General features: G+C 43.1%; 3 protein-coding genes across 3 annotated transcripts in view; 2 read left to right on the top strand and 1 right to left on the bottom strand.

The window, feature by feature from the left end:
* LOC311505499 (tripartite motif-containing protein 16-like) overlaps positions 1-7,150 on the top strand; it is a 204,388-nt gene extending 197,238 nt beyond the window's left edge. The window contains exon 2 of the mRNA XM_084569101.1: positions 4,806-7,150. Coding sequence (XP_084425227.1) covers positions 4,806-5,490 — 685 coding nt within the window. The 3' untranslated portion in view covers positions 5,491-7,150. The remainder of the gene's footprint in view (positions 1-4,805) is intronic.
* Positions 7,151-8,585: 1,435 nt separating this feature from the next.
* LOC311507595 (tripartite motif-containing protein 16-like) lies at positions 8,586-15,454 on the bottom strand. Its single transcript, XM_084571999.1, has 2 exons — positions 14,631-15,454; positions 8,586-10,266 (listed from the first exon to the last, which is right to left on the bottom strand). Exons 1-2 carry the CDS (start codon positions 15,405-15,407, stop codon positions 9,490-9,492), a joined length of 1,554 nt encoding a protein of 517 aa, XP_084428125.1. The 5' UTR covers positions 15,408-15,454; the 3' UTR covers positions 8,586-9,489.
* A 1,199-nt stretch (positions 15,455-16,653) lies between these two features.
* Positions 16,654-19,261, top strand: LOC311506276 (tripartite motif-containing protein 16-like). The gene has a single exon (XM_084570171.1). It carries the CDS (start codon positions 16,695-16,697, stop codon positions 18,366-18,368), a length of 1,674 nt encoding a protein of 557 aa, XP_084426297.1. The 5' UTR covers positions 16,654-16,694; the 3' UTR covers positions 18,369-19,261.
* Positions 19,262-19,485: the final 224 nt, after the last annotated feature.

Raw genomic sequence — 19,485 nt, 5'->3', positions numbered from 1 at the left:
ATAATAGAAATGTAATAGATATAATAGAAAATTGGTTTCAGTTTATCCCAGCATATGAGAAAGTTCTGCCTTACCTCCAGGTCTAATGATAGCCTATCTAAAAATGAACCAAATCAAGATTTCATGAAATAGGCAGTATTATACTCGTTAGAATAGTATTTCAGTGTATTCAACTATTCTAACTTTTGGAAGTTGATCAAACAGATCTCTTTGGATCTATAATAGCAATAATGAGATACTGATGATCAATTTGTCGCATGTTTAGACCTTGGATGTGTTTTTGCGATCATGGTGGGGGTTGATACAGTAGTAGACCATGATGGTCATAGAAGTGAAGGAGCAGTACCCCCCAAATATGGTGGGGTAATTCGCACAGTGCCGGTGTTGCATGCATTTCGACACGTAAACCCCACGCAGAACCATCACGGTCTCACGACTGCGTCCGAGCAACTGCGTGGCCATTGCGTGACCATTGCGTGATCACTACGCGGAAGCATAATCTAACCTTGAGCTCTGATCTGAACAACATGTGATTCTACAGTGAACGGAGCCTGTCAGCTCTCACACTTCACCTCATCTTGGTTACACCTGTCTTCAATGTAGAGATCTAAAGGGGAGGGAACAAGGAAACATGAGGAAATATTATTGGAGCTGCTCCAAGAAGAGGGAGGGGTTATCGGACTTTGTTCCAGTATGAGGAGCAGTGTGAATGGCTGGAGGTGTGGGAGAGGACGCAAACCTGACAACTGCACTTTAAAGAAGCCCTGTTCAATTTGTCGAGAACAACACCTATCTGTGCTCCATGGTGTGACACAAACAGAGACTGTTCTGACTGTGAGTACATCCTCCAGCATGATTTAGATGAACCCACTCAGCCATTCAGGTCGAATGATACTGAAGGTTGTCCCCGTATGCCTGCACAATGGGAAGAAAACACTCAGTACTTACGCTGTTACGGAAGACGGATCTAAAGAACAATTATACTACCAGCTGCTGCGCAACACCTTGGTCTTAAAGCAAAGGAAGAAATCTTGTCCCTGAGGACAATTAGACAGGACAAGTTGCATTTAAAGGGAGCTAACAGTCTCACTCAAAGTGTCATCCCTGAGGAAGCAAGGGATGAGTCATGGTTCGTCCCTCACTACTACTTGCAGCCCATGCAACTTATACTTTGCAGCGGCGTGTGCAAGAACACATTGAGGGCAATGAAGGTGTGGCATAATCTGTGCTGCAAGCATTTTATGTAGACAGTTGTCTCCAGTCTCTGCAGTCTCAGATCAAGCCAGACAGCTCATTGACAATATGAGGGCTCTCCTTGCCAGTGGAGGCTTTGATATGAGACAGTGGTCCAGCCACATGCCTGAGGTTATCGCCCATCTACCTCCTGAAGCCAAATCAGCCAGATGTGAGGTATGGCTGACTGCAAATAAGACCGACCCACAAGAGTCAACGCTTGGTCTCCTGTGGCGCTGCGGACTTGACACTCTTGGCTACAAATGGTGAACCATCCCAGCGACTGAACCGACCATGAACCAACTAATCCTGATGTAAGTTCCACACCTAGACCAGCTGAAGAAACCCGGGATACCATCTTCTGCGGAAACATCATCCATCATCATTCTGGCACCACCCTGTCACAAAGTTGCTCATACAGGACTATGACAACCGGTTGCTTCATGCAGGTCCTGACAGTGGATTTGCAGAAATAAGGAGGACATACTGAATCATTCATGGACGTCAAGCTGTCAAGAAACACTAGCATAGTTACACAGAGTGCCGCAATGGCGCAGTAAGCTCGTCATTCCTCAAATGGCTGACCTTCCAGCTGCACAGTTGCGCATCAACCAACCGCCGTAGTGGTCCACTGGAGTGGATTGTTTTGGCCCATACACCATCAAAATAGACCGCAGGCAGGAGAAGAGGTGGGGTATTATCTTTAAATGCCTCAACACTAGGTGTGTGCATTTGGATCTTCTGTGCAGCATGGACACTGACTCCTTTTTTTGCTCGATGCTTATGATGCTTCGTGGCAAGAAGAGGGAAGCCGTTTCAGATTCTATGTGACCGAGGCACTAATTTCCGGACATCAGTGAAGCTGACACTTTTTACAGCAGAGCACTTTTTAAAATGTTGGTCAGTTCAGCTTTTACATGGTAAACTCTTCTTGGGATCTCTGGTTTAAGAGGTGTCTCCACAGTTTCCATCGTCAGCTCTTCTGTTACCCTAAAACGAACTTTGACTGAACAGTTTTGATCCTTTATTTCTGAAAGTTTTTATTTTATTATTTATTTATTAACTGACCTGACAGTCAACACGTCAGCCTATTGAACCAAAAACAACAAAAGAAAAGACGGACGTAGACAATTACATAAACTCACGAGTGAGAGATGTTTAAAATCAGTCTAGTAACATTAGTCGTGTCTTTACCTCGACCATGAGATAATTTAGAAAGGAAGTACAAGTATGAAGTATGGGCACCCTGACTATGTAGCCCCATACGCAACAAACTGTGACACACTGTGTATCCTGACTCCTTTCTATCAGAACCAGCATGAACCTCTTCAGTTAGCTGAGCTACAGTTGTATCAGTATCAGTGAATGAAAGGATCACAAACATCCATTGTGTGCTGCAGTTTCTTCATGATTCCTGCTCCAGCTCTGCAGCGTGCTGGATGAAAGATCTTCCAGCTGTGCTCAGGATTATTATCTGTTTATCAACCTGTAGCTGGAAGCTGTTGGAGTTGGGATTAAAATGGATGCTCCAGTGTGATTTGAACTATTTGTGTGATTTCAGCTATTTCTAACCTTTACTTTAACCAGGAACGTCTCACCCGGATCAAAGTCTTAAAAGTACAACAGTGTTCAGGCCGAGGCTGCAGGCAGCGATGTAAAGTTTCAGACAAGAGAAAAATAAATCCATAAAGGTCCATCACAACCTCTCATTTGTCAGTAGGAAGTAATTAAACTACAGTAAAAGACAAGATTAGACAACAGCCTTCAAAGCTATTTGATTATATAGCTCCTATCAAGATGTGTGACACGGGTGCAGAGTTCAACGTGCACTGATAAGACGGACTGACCAAACATTACTGACCTACTTTTCATTTTGTTTTATTAGCTGGAGATTCACGTCACACTCCAGTTTTTCTCTCATTCTCTTTCTACAGCATACAGCTCTCATCATCTTATTTTACCTTTACTTTCTCCACTGATGTATTTCATACTTAGTTGAGGTAAAGACACGAGTAATGTTACTAGACTGATTTTAAACATTTCTCAGTCATTAATTTATCTAATTCTCTACGTCCTTGTTTTCTTTTGTTGTTTTTGGTTCAATAGGCCGACGTGTTCACTGTCAGGTCACTTGTGTCTCAGAGAGATTTTGTGTTGTTTTGTTCAAAATTAAATAAAAACTTTCAGAAATAAAGAATCAAAACTGTTCAGTCAAAGTTTGTTTTAGGAGAACAGAAGAGTTGATGATGAAAACTGTGGAGAAAACACCAAACCCAGAGATCCCAAGTAGAGTTTACCACCTAAAAGCTGAGCTGACCAAAGTTTTTAAAAGTGCTTTTCTGTAAAAAGTGTCAGCTTCACACTGTTCCTCTTCCTGTAACAAATCTGTTAACTCCTCCCTCTTCCTGTAGCAGCTCTATTCATGTTAACTCATGTTTCCTTGTTCCCTCCCCTTTAGATCTCTACACTGAAGATTGGTCTAACCAGCATGTGGTGAAGTAGATTCACATGTTGTTCAGATCAGAGTTCAGACTAGTTTCACTTCTAGCAAACAGGAACTGACATCGATACTGGAGAGGTGAAATGACGCAGAAAGGAGTTCAGCTGGACAGAGAAACCCTCTCTTGTTCCATCTGTCTGGATCTACTGAAGGATCCTGTGACTGTTCCCTGTGGACACAGCTACTGCATGAACTGTATTAAAAGCCACTGGGATAGAGAAGACCAGAAGGGAATCTACAGCTGCCCTCAGTGCAGGAAGACTTTCATACAGAGGCCTGTCCTGCAGAAAAACACTATGTTAGCAGAATTAGTGGAGCAGCTGAAGAAGACTGGACTCCAAGCTGCTCCAGCTGATCACTGCTATGCTGGACCTGAAGATATTGCCTGTGATGTCTGCACTGGGAGGAAGCGGAAAGCCTTCAAGTCCTGTCTCAACTGTCCGGCCTCTTACTGTGAGAAACACCTCCAACCTCACTATGATGCAGCTCCATTCAAGAAACACAAGCTGGTGGAGCCCTCCAAGAAGCTCCAGGAGAACATCTGCTCTCGTCATGATGAGGTGATGAAGATTTTCTGTCGTACTGATCAGCAGAGTATCTGTTATCTCTGTTTAATGGAGGAACATAAAGGACATGAAACAGTCCCAGTTGCAGCAGAAAGGAATGAGAAGCAGAAGGAGGTGGAGGTGATGCTCCAAGAAATCCTGCAGGGAATCCAGGAGAGAAAGAAAGATGTGGAGCTGCTTGGACAGGAGCTGAAGGCCATCAATGACTCTGCTGATATAACAGTGGAGGACAGTCAGGAGATCTTCACTGAGATGATCCGTCTCATCCAGAAAACAAGCTCTGATGTGACGCAGCTGGTCAGATCCCAGCAGGAAACTGAAAAGAGTCGAGTCAAAGATCTTCAGGAGAAGCTGGAGCAGGAGATGACTGAGCTGGAGAGGAAAGGCTCCGAGCTGAAGCAGCTCTTAAACACAGAGGATCACAACCAGTTTCTACACAACTACCCCTCACTGCCACCACCCAGTGAGTCTACACACTCATCCAGCATCAAGATTCGTCCTCTGAGGTACTTTGATGACGTGAAAGCAGCTGTGACAGAGACCAGAGAGAAACTACAGGACGATCTGAGAGAGACATGGACAAACATCTCACTGACAGTGACTGAAGTGGATGTTTTACTGCCACAACCAGAGCCAAAGACCAGAGATGAATTCTTGAAATATTCACATGAAATCACACTGGATCCAAACACAGCAAACACAGATCTGTTATTATCTGAGGGGAACAGAAAAGTAACAAGAATGAATCAACAACAGTCTTATTCTTATCATCCAGACAGATTCACTGGTTGGAGTCAGGTCCTGAGTAGAGAGAGTCTGACTGGACGTTGTTACTGGGAGGTGGAGTGGAGAGGAAGAGGAGTTGAAGTAGCAGTCGCATACAAGAATATCAGCAGAGCAGGCTGGTCACAGGAATGTTTATTTGGAGGCAATGACAAATCTTGGTCATTATATTGTTTCACAAACAGTTATATATTTTACTACAACAAAGTCTCTACTGACGTCTCAGGTCCTGTTTCCTCCAGAGAAGGAGTGTACCTGGATCACAGAGCAGGTATTCTGTGTTTCTACAGCGTCTCTGAAACCATGACTCTCCTCCACAGAGTTCAGACCACATTCACTCAGCCTCTCTATGTTGGACTTCGTCCGTTTCATTCTGGAGACTCTGCTGAGTTGATTAAAGTCAAATAGACAGAAGTCACTTGAGGGACAGTTGGTTAAAATGTGTCTTTTAGTCTCCAGGTGATTTGGTCTCCATCGTTGTAGCTGAGAGCTCATTGTTGTGTCATGTCTTCACTGCACAGAGATCAGCTGTCAATCACACTTTCCGGGCTGTACTTTGACGTCTCCTGGCTTATTGTTTGCTTGATGTTGGACTTTGTTTGGGTGGCGCTCCTTCCTGTGTCTGTTTAGCCACGGAGGCTCTCACTGCTCACCATGACTTTGATTCAGCTAAACTGATATTTGTCCACATGAAAATCTAAACTTGTCTGTGCTCTGAACGTCTCATGAATATTTGTGTTGATGTGTTTGTATGTTGTTGTTTCTCTTCTGCTGTATGGGCCTCAACAGAGAAATCAGCAGACCTTCCTTTATCACAGAGATTTAGTTCTGACTTTGGAAAGAAAGAAATCTACAATTACATCTCCATTGATTGGTTTGGTGACCACATGTTGTTGTTGTTGTTGTTCAAATGGATGAACAGACGAGCTCATGTCAACTGTAGTGATCATGATCATCATCAGTCAGGACATCAGTCATTATTTGATTGTACATAGCTGATATTCTGAGTCCAACTAACTGATTGTGTGGATGAAGTGAATCTGTGAATCATGAAATCACTGAACAAGAGTCATTTATCAGACTTTACTGATTTAATGGGAGAACAAACTGAAGCTTCACATGATGAATAAAGCTGCTGTTTGTCACACATGAAGAAATGACCGTCTCCTGTCTTTATTCCAGGATCTCAAACAAAGGCCATGGAGATAATGTGGAGCTAATATGAGAGAATAACTGAGTCAGTTTTCCTCCTGAAACACCACAAAGTACAGAGTTGATGTTTAGAGCAGAAGAATGTTTGTCAGTCAGTCAACTCTCTTCACAAGTCTCAGATTGACCGTACTGTAGTGTCAAATTTTCTGAATAAATCTTAGCAGTGATCCGTTTCACCTGCAGTTCAACATCTCTTTGATACATGCGTTGATGCACTAGAGCAAATAAGGTCATCAAATACATCATCATCAGAGTTTGTTTCATACATTTTTCACTGACAAGATACATCCCAGTCATGCAGTGCACATTAACTCTACGCTGGTTCTTCCTGGTTCATACAAGTGGATAGCGTAGAGCAGAAAAACAACACAGACAATCACATTTATCTCCTCCCACTGAACAGGCTGTATCCTTCTTTTCAAACATACTCCCATGAACTCACATGATTCACAACCAGACGAAGCACAGATCTGCCTCCCCCTACATCCTAACAACTACAGCACACTCTCTGAGCATGTAACTGTTTTCAACTCTTCAAATGCTCGACGTCTGCAGACGTCCTCCAATAAGAATAAATATGAAGATTTATTAATGAACATGGTTTCACCTCATCTCGTCACACTGTCACCTGTCGTTAAATCACACGCCACAGATCTTGGACTCCCATTCTAATATCATGACAAACAAATCATTTAAATTCAGTTGTTCCTCTGTTAACAGAAGACTTGTCGCCCTCTATTGGTTTGCTTGTGTGTTTGTTTGGTTTCTTTTTCGCTTAGCCTGCTTTGTGCCCAATCCAAATAACCTGCTTTTCTTTTTGTGTCTATTTGGAACTCTGCTTGAGCTTTGTTTTCATTAAAGTCCTGTCCTTGAGCCTGAACTCTTGAGTCTCGCGCCTGGGTTCTTCCCTTCAAGTTGTCCACACCACAACATCCTCTGTCCCAATTCTCTTCTGCAGGCGTCTGTATCCAGCACCAACACATTTAGCCAGTGGTCTGACGAGGATTTTGGAAGCTGTCTGAAAGAGAACAATAACCGAGGAGATGAAAATAAATCTCAAAGTGAGGGAAAACAAACACTGAAATTACAGCCATGAAAAGATATTATGTTGAGGCTGGATGGAGTCATTAGAAGAAGAGAGTGCTGAAAGTTTTTGAATGAGCTAAGGGGACTCTGCATTTTGTCATGCAACATTTGGACATGCAGTCATAACACTCATATCACACGAAAAGAAGAAAGTAAACCCCTACATTCATCACACCTTTAAAATGATTCGGACTACAATCAGGGTTCCTGATAAGCTGCCAATCTTGAGATCTTCAATGAAGTTGTCTTAACTTAACCTCTGGGTCAGAACTACTGCTCTCTAAGGTCTTCAGAAAAAAAACAACAGAAGCCCTTTAGAAAACACAGAGATGATTTTATTAATTTTGAAGCGCTCATACTTTAAGGGCCAGAAGGTCTGAGTGTGTCAGTAGTTACACATTGTGCTTTTGTGCAGAAGCTCTTCAGAAAAAAAAGATGATTTCATTCTGTTTTTCTCCATCATCTGCTGCTTTGATAACGTAAACATCACATATTCATAACTTGTGTTAGTTCACTGTCTCTTGAAGATGTCCCAGCACTCATCCAAGGCTTCTTCAGGTACAAATCTGATCTGTTGTGAAATGTGATGAAGACCACAAGAGGGCGCCTTCATCCTGCTAACCAGGGATGTAGTGGAGGTTAAAGCTCCTCAACTCACTTTGTCCACAGTTTGACTTCTTCACATGTTATCAGGGAGATCAAACCACATTTAGAAGCTGTGAAATGCTTTAATTTGAGGATATTCACATACAAACTGGAGGAATTACAAGCACAGTCTCACTGGATCTCCTTTAAACACATCTTCTGACTTTGCAGCAACAAGAGCTTTTAAGTCCCTGCTGAAAATCAAGGACTATGTATAAAATGCTTGTAATTCCAACACCTTTCCTCCACTTCAGCAAAGCCCCTAACCTCCTTAACTGCTCCCTGGTCACCACATGTGTGGCTAGTCATTGTTCTGAGTGTTCACATCATTTCATATGATGCACATGACGACTTATTTGTCAGGATGTTTTCCAAAGCTAACGCTCATCTGAGAGTACAGTTCAGTCAGATGTCCCATAAATCATCATCAAGTTCTCATCTTCACCATATCTACTATCTTGCTGAGGACTAAATGTGTTCACCACCAAACTACTCCCACTTCATTTGGAGTCTTTTCAACCTTTTTAAGTCTCGTGGAATGAAACCTGTTTATCGACTGAGATCAAGAACGAAATCTGGGTTGCAAAAATATGACAGAAAGTCTGCTCATTTCTCTGTGACTGACCTGGTTCAGTGAAGAGAGTTGACTGACTGACAAACATTCTTCTGCTCTAAACATCAACTCTGTACTTTGTGGTGTTTCAGGTTGAAAACTGCCTCAGTTATACTCTCATATTAGCTCCACATTTTCTCAATGGGCTTTGTTTGAGATCCTGGAATCAAGACAGCAGATGGTCATTTCTTCATGTGTGACAAACAGCAGCTTTATTCATCGTGTGAAGCTTCAGTTTGTTCTCCCATTAAATCAGTAACGTCTGATAAATGACTCTTGTTTAGTGATTTCATGATTCACAGATTCACTTCATCCACACAATCAGTTAGTTGGACCCAGAATATCAGCTATGTACAATCAAATAATGACTGATGTCCTGACTGATGATGATCATGATCATGATCTCTTTCCAAAGTCAGAACTAAATCTCTGTGATAAAGGAAGGTCTGCTGATTTTTTCTCTGTTGAGGCCCATGCAGCAGAAGAGAAACAACAACATACAAACACATTAACACAAATATTCATGTCTCATGAATATTTGTCTCTAAGTCTAAAATTTTAGATTTTCATGTGGAGAAATGACAGTTTAGCTGAATCAAATTCATGGTGAGCAGTGAGAGCCTCCGTGGCTAAACAGACACAGGAAGGAGCGCCACCCAAACAAAGTCCAACATCAAGCAAACAACAAACCAGGAGACGTCAAAGTACCGCCCAGAAAGTGTGATTGACAGCTGATCTCTCTGCAGTGAAGACATGACACAACAATGAGCTCTCAGCTACAACGATGGAGACCAAATCACCTGGAGACTAAAAGACACATTTTAACCAACTGTCCCTCAAGTGACTTCTGTCTATTTGACTTTAATCAACTCAGCAGTGACTCCAAAATCAAGTAACCAAAGTCCAGCATAGAGAGGCTGAGTGAATGTGGTCTGGACTCTGTGGAGGAGAGTCATGGTTTCAGAGACGCTGTAGAAAGACAGAATACCTGCTCTGTGATCCAGGTACACTCCTACTCTGGAGGAAACAGGACCTGAGACGGGAGTTGAGAATTTGTTGAAGTGAAATGTGTAACTGTTTGTGATACAATGTAATGACCAAGATTTGTCATTGCCTCCAAATAAACATTCCTGTGACCAGCCTGCTCTCCTGATATTCTTGTATGTGACTGCTACTTCAGCTCCTTCTCCTCTCCACTCCACCTCCCAGTAACAACGTCCAGTCAGACTCTCTCTACTCAGGACCTGACTCCAACCAGTGAATCTGTCTGGATGATCAGAATAAGACTGATGTTGATTCATTAATGTCACTTTTCTGTTGCCCTCAGATAATAACACCCATATGTTTGCTGTGTTTGGATCCAGTGTGATTTCACATGAATATTTCAAGAATTCATCTCTGGTCTTTGGCTCTGGTTGTGGCAGTAAAACATCCACTTCAGTCACTGTCAGTGAGATGTTTGTCCATGTCTCTTTCAGAATGTCCTGTAGTTTCTCTCTGGTCTCTGTCACAGATGCTGTCACGTCATCAAAGTACCCCAGAGGACGAATCTTGATGCTGGATGAGTGTGTAGACTCACTGGGTGGTGGCAGTGAGGGGTAGTTGTGTAGAAACTGGTTGTGATCCTCTGTGTTTAATGGCCCGTTCTATTTGTCTTGTAAGCGCGACTTGCAACTCGAGAGTGACGTCACATCCGTGTTGGAAAACAAGTTACAGCGGGTTTTTCTCCGCTTTCTGCTCAAGACTCGGTATTGTTGTCATAGCAACATGGAGCGTCTCTGGCCAATTTAAACTGCACAAGCTACAAAATAACTTCTTAAGCGGTATTTAGCTGTAGCAACATGCCTATAGGCAGTGTTGGGAACGTTACTTTAAAAAAGTAATTAGTGCCGAGTGCCTATGACACGAGGCCACTCCTCCCATAGCTATTGATCTTCTGCGTGTTTCTTTGCAGTTTTATTTTTTTTACTTATTATTCATTTTCCGCCCTTTTTCGCCGATTAATGCGGCCCGAACCGGCGAGAGGACCCCAACACATGATATATCAAAACGTGTGTTTTGATCCCGAATCCCGTGCTATTACTTTTATAAGGGATTCGTGAGTTTTTCGCGAATTTATTCGCGAAAAACCGCGATAAATTTCCCATTGAAATGAATGGAGAAGCCCGAAAAAATAAAAAAATCAACAGACATTTTCAACAATGAACTGCTCTGGCATGCTTTAACCGAGAGACTTCATTTGAACTTTAAAACGTAGGTACTCTTGCCTTCTCTTCAGAGATTCACTTCACTTATCGACAACTTTTACCGTTTTTAAACTATGAAGCCTCAGAGTTGTGTAGGTTTTTACTCAAATTTCAGGGTTTATAATGGGTGTGTATTGCGCGGAATGTTTGTGCTAGAGTGGATGACATCATCAGCTAGAGTGAGGAGGAGAGAAGAAAATTAGTCAAAAAACTGTACAGAAACTGCTCCCGTGGCCACAAATTTCACACGACAGACATAATTTATACATAGAAACGTAGGAAAATTTGTCTTCTCACTCAAATTCGTCTGCTAAAGCTGTAAGTCTTATAGTTTTGGCGTCAGACACAAAGATGCGCCAGCAACACCCATCCACAGCTCCATAGGCTGCCATGTTAAAAAGGCAGGGAAATTTCTGGAGGAAAGCAGACGTAACCTTTCTTTGAATCGCTCTAAATAGGTCACATTTCTTCATTTTACCCACAAATTGCATATGTAGACGTTCAGGAAAGCCTCAAGATGCCCAAAGTTAAGTCGGTTCAATGATTGGAAATACGGTTTGGCCACAAGTCCTTCCTGTTCGAGGCGATTTTTAAGTTTTTTTTTCTCTCTCTCCCCGTCTTCCAACTGACATTCTGACAGTAGCAGTTGACCCTGGTAGCCATGACAACCAGACCCCAACCAGCTTACACACGTTCACACACGCAGCTGCTGGGGACGAGAGGCGGGAAAAGAGCTCTCAGTGGAAAACATGATCTGCCAAAACATTAAAACCCCCCAAACCATTACTGCAGTACTGTAGGGGGCCAGAACCTGACATTATGACCCCCCCACTCCAACCCCCCCCCACCCCCCCTCCCACTATAGCATTACAGACACAGACTGCCAAAACATTATGACCCCTCAACCCATTACAGGACTATAGTAGGGTGGCAGAATCTGACACTGTGACCCCCCCCCCCCCCCCCCCACTCCATTTAACCATTACAGTAAGAAACTGCCAAAACATTATGACCACTTAAGCCATTACAGGACTATAGTAGGGAGCCAGAACCTGACACTATGACCCCCCCACTCCATTTAAGCATTACAGTAATAGACTGCCAAAACATTATGACCCCCTAAACCCATTACAGGACTATAGTAGGGAGCCAGAACCTGACACTATGACCCCCCCACTCCAACCCCCCCACCTCCCCTCCCACTATAGCATTACAGACACAGACTGACAAAACATTAGGGACTCTCAGACTGTTACAATGGGGAGACTAAACCGCGGAGTTAGCCTCGAGCTAACCGCGAGCTAGCCTCGAGCTAACCGCAAGCTAACCGGGATTTAACCGCGAGCTAACCGGGACTTAACCGCGAGCTAACCGGGATTTAACCGCGGACCCGCGGGAGTTAGCCGGGAGCTAACGTGGAGGCTAGTGGGGTTAGCCACTAAAACTGTGTCAAACTGAAAAATATATTATTCCATCACATAAAGTAGGAAACGTTTATGGCTTGTAACAACATTAATGACAGTATATATATATAATTGGAGTAATTTAATATAATATGATGTTTTTAATTAAATAAATAATGAGCTGTTGAACACTCATAAGAGTTATATTCAGTATGTTACATAACATTATTTGACATGTCTATTTGTCTGCGTATAGTTTTCCTCCAGCTGATCCAGACAGACTGCAGTGACGTCCAACATGAGACAAAGAGCTGGACTCGCAGGACAATTTGAAGGTCTTCACTTCATCGCTGATTCCTTGTTACAGCCTGGATGTGTTAAGTTTAATATTGATGTTTTTCTAACTGTAAGACTGTGCCGTAAACTGTTAAACTATTGCTCAGGTAGGAGTAATGAGTTTTATTGTTAAAATGATTATGATTAACGATCAGTTATTACGATTTGCTCGTTCTTTGTCTGGGGATCCTAGTGAGGACGCCCCTCTTAAAGGTGGGGGTGTGACGATCCCTCCCACTCTCTTCCTTATTTGATGCTGGCTTTCAGGTGGAGCTGGGAGGGGTCTGCTGCCTGTACCCGCCCTTCAGTTTGCAGAAGGCGAAGCATAAAGGACGACCCTTCTCAGTGTCTCGCTCTCTCAGCCAGGCCTACTGCATCCTCCTCATCCTGTTTGGTTTGTTGTACCCTGCATGACATCAAACTCACACCCATCCAGTCAGAAGGAATCAGGCCTTAAATGACTATTTGAGTTGTGTTTTTTGTTATAGCTGCTGCTCATGGTAGTAAAGACATGCTACTTAGTAAAGACATGCTAATTGCTAACATTAGTGGCTAATGCTTTACTACCAAGAGCAGCCACCATGCTAGCTGCTCATGGTAGTAAAGACATGCTAATTGCTAACATTTGTGGTTAATGCTTTACTGCCATGAGTAGCTAGCGTGCTAGCCGCTCGTGGTAGTAAAGAGATGCTAATTGCTAACATTAGCGGCTAATGCTTGACTGCATGTAAAGACATGCTAATTGCTAACATTTGTGGCTATTTGAGGTGTGCTTTTTCAATACAGAACCCCGGCAACAGCCCTCTCGGCACTTCAAAAATTTCCGCGGGAATTTTCTAGTTAGTTATAGTTACTCACTACTTGTTCCAAAAAGTAACTGAGTTAGTAACTGAATTACTCTATAATAAAAGTAACTCGTTACCAGGGAAAGTAACTATCTGCGTTACTGTTAAAAAAAAAAAGTTGCTATATGTCAAAGAATTCGGATTTTTTTTTAACAGTTTTCACAAGTCAGTTGAAATGAGTAGAACAGACAGGTGTTTGTACATAACTTTTGATATTGATATATATATTTTATATTTATATTATATTTATATATATAATATTTATATTTCGATAGGGTTTAGACGGCGAGCTATCATCTGTGGTGGAGGTATCGGTGTTTTTGGCCACTAGCTTTGTCGATGCGTTTGGTTGTGAGATGCTTCATTAAATTAGAGTTGCTTACAACGGATGTCGACAAAGTCTTCGCTCCTGGACATAATGTACACATTACATGCACGTTCCTCCCTTTGACCACAATTAATGTTTTTATTTATTGAAGTAGTGCTTATATCTCCACCTTGAAAATGCCAACTTTTCATCGGATTGCTCCTGACTCGCCATCTCTGCTGCTTCATCGAATCTCTGTTTAGCTGTTGTGTGTGTGTGTGTGTGGTGCGTGTGCTGGCATGTGTGTGAAAACGCTGGCTCTGATTGGCTACCATGAAACATGACTCTGCCTTTGCCAATCATAATCGCTTACCTCGTTATTAACCCACCTCCTCACTAGCGGTGAGCCAGGGGTGCGTTCGGATTACACAGTTTATTCAATCAATGCATAGTAACGCACCGCATTTAATGTCCTGTAACGTTAACCGCGTTGTAACGACGGGAAAAGTAATTAGTTAGATTACCCCGTTACTGAAAAAATAACGTCGTTACCTAACGCCGTTCTTTTAAACGGCGTTATTCCAAACACTGCCTATAGGTAACCGTATACACTGCTATGTGTACGACTTCTACATTTGGTTACAACAAAGACAAAAGTGCTTAAAATTGTAGAAAACCACAATGTTTACTACGTGTGATCCTCGTAGTAGCCATCTTGGTAACTGAACTCGGGGTCCTCTGAGCCTCGACGAGTTGACGACATGTATATACGACCTCGGGGGCGTTCTATTTACAACTTCCGGTTCGTAACTCCGGAAACCGACTCGCAAACCGAGTTCGGTGGACAAATAGAACGCCCCATAAGAGCTGCTTCAGCTCGGAGCCTTTCCTCTCCAGCTCAGTGATCTCCTGCTCCAGCTTCTCCTGAAGATCTTTGACTCGACTCTTTTCAGTTTCCTGCTGGGATCTGACCAGCTGCTCCACATCAGAGCTTGTTTTCTGGATGAGACGGATCATCTCAGTGAAGATCTCCTGACTGTCCCTCACTCTTTTATCAGCAGAGCCATTGATGGCCTTCAGCTCCTGTCCAAGCAGCTCCACATCTTTCTTTCTCTCCTGGATTCCCTGCAGGATTTCTTGGAGCATCACCTCCACCTCCTTCTGCTTCTCAGTCCTTTCTGCTGCAACTGGGACTGTTTCATGGCCTTTATGTTCATCCATTATGCAGAGATAACAGATACTCTGCTGATCAGTACGACAGAAAATCTTCATCACCTCATCATGACGAGAGCAGATGTTCTCCTGGAGCTTCTTGGAGGGTTCCACCAGCTTGTGTTTCTTGAATGGAGCTGAACCATAGTGAGGTTGGAGGTGTTTCTCACAGATGAGACAGGACTTGAAGGCTTTCAGCTTCCTCCCAGTGCAGACATCACAGGCGACATCTTCAGGTCCAGCATAGCAGTGATCAGCTGGAGCAACTTGGAGTCCAGTCTTCTTCAGCTGTTCCACTAACTCTGCTAACATGGTGTTTTTCTCCAGGACAGGCCTCGGTATGAAAGTCTTCCTGCACTGAGGGCAGCTGTAGATTCCCTTCTGGTCTTCTTCATCCCAGTGGCTTTTAATACAGTTCATGCAGTAGTTGTGTCCACAGTGTATAGACACAGGAACCTTCAGTAGATCCAGACAGATGGAACAAGAGAAGGTTTCTCTGTCCAGTTGAACTCATTTCTGCTCCATTTCACCTCTCAGTGTAGATGACTGTGTGAGTTTCTGTTTGCTAGAAGTGAAACTAGTCTGAGCTCTGATCTGAACAACATGTGATTCTACAGTGAATGGAGCCTGTCAGCTCTCACACTTCACCTCATCTTGGTTACACCCATGTTCAAAGTGCAGATATGAATGGAAATATCAGGACAGAGTGGAGCTGCTCCAAGAACAGGGAGGGGTTATCGGATTTGATTTGTTCCAGGAAGAGGAGCAGTGTGGAGCTGACACCTTTTACAACAAAGCACTGTTGGTCAGCTCAGCTTTTAGGCGGAAAGTCTTCTTGGGATCTCTGGGTTTAGAGATGTCTCCACAGTTTCCATCGTCAGCTCTTCTGTTCTCCTAGAGCGAACTTTGACTGAACAGTTTTGATCCTTTGTTTCTGAAAGTTTTTATTTGATTAACTGACCGGTCAGTGAACACCAGGAACGTCTCACCCAGATAAAAGTCGTAAAAGTACAACAGTGCTCAGGCCGAGGCTGCAGGCAGCGATGTAAAGTTTCAGACAATTGAAAATTAAATCCATAAAGGTCTATCACAACCTCTCATTTGTCAGTAGGAAGTAATTAAACTACAGTAAAAGATTAGACTACAGCCTTCAAAGCTATTTGATTATATAGCTCCTATCAAGATGTGTGACACTGGTGCAGAGTTCAACGTGCACTGATAAGAGAGACTGACCAAACATTTTACTGATCTGCTTTTCATTTTGTTTTATTAGCTGGAGATTCACGTCACACTCCAGTTTTTCTCTCATCCTCTTTCTACACCGTTCAGCTTTTTAGGAGAACAGAAGAGCTGATGATGAAAATTGTGAGATCCCAAGAAGAGTTTACCACCTAAAAGCAGAGCTGACCAAAGTTCTTAAAAGTGCACGGCTGTAAAAAGTGTCAGCTTCACACTGTTCCTATTCCTTGAACAAATCTGTTAACTCCTCCCTCTTTCTGGAGAAGCTCCACTCATATTTCCTCATGTTTCCTTGTTCCCTCCCCTTTAGATCTCTACATTGAAGATTGGCGTAACCATTATGTGGTGAAGTGTGATAGCTGATAAGCTCCATTCACTGTAGAATCACATGTTGTTCAGATCAGAGCTCAAACTAGAGTCACTTCTAGCCAACAGAAACTCACACAGTCGTCAACACTGAGAGGTGAAATGGAGCAGAAAGGAGTTCAGCTGGACAGAGAAACCTTCTCTTGTTCCATCTGTCTGGATCTACTGAAGGATCCTGTGTCTATTCCATGTGGACACAGCTACTGCATGAACTGTATTAAAAGCCACTGGGATAGAGAAGACCAGAAGGGAATCTACAGCTGCCCTCAGTGCAGGAAGACTTTCATACCGAGGCCTGTCCTGGAGAAAAACACCATGTTAGCAGAGTCAATGAAGCAGCTGAAGAAGACTGGACTCCAAGCTGCTCCAGCTGATCACTGCTATGCTGGACCTGAAGATGTGGCCTGTGATGTCTGCACTGGGAGGAAGCTGAAAGCCTTCAAGTCCTGTCTGGTCTGTCTGGCCTCTTACTGTGAGAAACACCTCCAACCTCACTATGATGCAGCTCCATTAAAGAAACACAAGCTGGTGGAGCCCTCCAAGAAGCTCCAGGAGAACATCTGCTCTCGTCATGAGGAGGTGATGAAGATTTTCTGTCGTACTGATCAGCAGAGTATCTGTTATCTCTGTTTAATGGAGGAACATAAAGGCCATGAAACAGTCTCAGTTGCAGCAGAAAGGACTGAGAAGCAGAAGGAGGTGGAGGTGATGCTCCGAGAAATCCTGCAGGGAATCCAGGAGAGAAAGAAAGATGTGGAGCTGCTTGGACAGGAGCTGAAGGCCATCAATGGCTCTGCTGATAAAACAGTGGAGGACAGTCAGGAGATCTTCAATGAGATGATCCGTCTCATCCAGAAAAGTAGCTCTGATGTGGAGCAGCTGGTCAGATCCCAGCAGGAAACTGAAAAGAGTCGAGTCAAAGATCTTCTGGAGAAGCTGGAGCAGGAGATGACTGAGCTGGAGAGGAAAGGCTCCGAGCTGAAGCAGCTCTTAAACACAGAGGATCACAACCAGTTTCTACACAACTACCCCTCACTGCCACCACCCAGTGAGTCTACACACTCATCCAGCATCAAGATTCGTCCTCTGAAGTACTTTGATGATGTGAAAGCAGCTGTGACAGAAACCAGAGAGAAAATACAGGACATTCTGAGAGAGACATGGACAAACATCTCACTGACAGTGACTGAAGTGGATGTTTTACTGCCACAACCAGAGCCAAAGACCAGAGATGAATTCTTGAAATATTCACATGAAATCACACTGGATCCAAACACAGCAAACACACTGCTGTTATTATCTGAGGGGAACAGAAAAGCAAAATTTATGATTCAATATCAGTCTTATTCTGATCATCCAGACAGATTCACCGGTTGGAGTCAGGTCCTGAGTAGAGAGAGTCTGACTGGACGTTGTTACTGGGAGGTGGAGTGGAGAGGAAGAGGAGTTGAAGTAGCAGTGGCATACAAGAATATCAGCAGAGCAGGCTGGTCACAGGAATGTTTATTTGGAGGCAATGACAAATCTTGGTCATTATATTGTTTCACAAACAGTTATGTATTTTACTACAACAAAGTCTCAACTGCCATCTCAGGTCCTGTTTCCTCCAGAGTAGGAGTGTACCTGCACCACAGAGCAGGTATTCTGTCTTTCTACAGCGTCTCTGAAACCATGACTCTCCTCCACAGAGTCCAGACCACATTCACTCAGCCTCTCTATGCTGGACTTCGTCCGTTTCATTCTGGAGACACTGCTGAGTTGATTAAAGTCAAATAGACAGAAGTCACTTGAGGGACAGTTGGTTAAAATGTGTCTTTTAGTCTCCAGGTGATTTGGTCTCCATCGTTGTACCTGAGAGCTCATTGTTGTGTCATGTCTTCACTGCACAGAGGTCAGCTGTCAATCACACTTTCTGGGTGGTACTTTGACGTCTCCTGGCTTATTGTTTGCTTGATGTTGGACTTTGTTTGGGTGGAGCTCCTTCCTGTGTCTGTTTAGCCACGGAGGCTCTCACTGCTCACCATGACTTTGATTCAGCTAAACTGATATTTGTCCACATGAAAATCTAAACTTGTCTGTACTCTGAACGTCTCATGAATATTTGTGTTGATGTGTTAGTATGTTGTTGTTTCTCATCTGCTGCGAGGGCCTCAACAGAGAAATCAGCAGACCTTCCTTTATCACAGAGATTTAGTTCTGACTTTGGAAAGAAATAAATCTACAATTACATCTCCATTGATTGGTTTGTTGTTGAAATGGATGAACAGACGAGCTCATGTCAACTGTAGTGATCATGATCATCATCAGTCAGGACATCAGTCATTATTTAATTGTACATAGCTTATATTCTGAGTCCAACTAACTTTATCAGACTTTACTGATTTAATGGGAGAACAAACTGAAGCTTCACATGATGAATAAAGCTGCTGTTTGTCACATGTGAAGAAATGACCGTCTCCTGTCTTTATTCCAGGATCTCAAACAAAGGCCATGGAGAAAATGTGGAGCTAATATGAGAGGATAACTGAGGCAGTTTTCCTCCTGAAACACAGTTGATGTTTAGAGCAGAAGAACATTTCTCTTCAGTTCTCTTCACAAGCTTCACAGACTGACTGTACCATGGTGTAAAGGTTTCTGAATAAATCTAATTACTTGCAGCTCAACATCTTTTTGATACATGTGTTGATGCACTAGAGCAAATAAGCTCATCAAATACATCACCATCAGAGTTTGTTTCATACATTTTTCACTAACAAGTTATGTCCCAGTCATGCAGTACACATTAACTCTACACTGGTTCTTACTTGTTCATCCAGGTGGAATACAGGTGGATAGCGTAGAGCAGAAAAACAACACAGACAATAACATTTATCTCCTCCCACTGAACAGGCTG

This window comes from Chelon labrosus (genome assembly GCF_963514085.1).
Source record: "Chelon labrosus genome assembly, chromosome: 1".
NCBI lineage: Eukaryota > Metazoa > Chordata > Actinopteri > Mugiliformes > Mugilidae > Chelon > Chelon labrosus.
The sequence above is the reverse complement of the archived record's forward strand: the minus strand, read 5'-3'. Positions and strand labels throughout refer to the sequence as shown.

Bases quoted from the DNA above. Each gene is read 5' to 3' on its own strand.
- LOC311507595 (XM_084571999.1), bottom strand. From the start codon at position 15,407: ATGAACTGTATTAAAAGCCACTGGGATGAAGAAGACCAGAAGGGAATC. The intron at 10,267-14,630 runs GTTCTATTTGTC...CCATTAAACACA, and splicing joins TGAAGCAGCTCTTATGGGGC to GAGGATCACAACCAGTTTCT.
- LOC311506276 (XM_084570171.1), top strand. From the start codon at position 16,695: ATGGAGCAGAAAGGAGTTCAGCTGGACAGAGAAACCTTCTCTTGTTCC.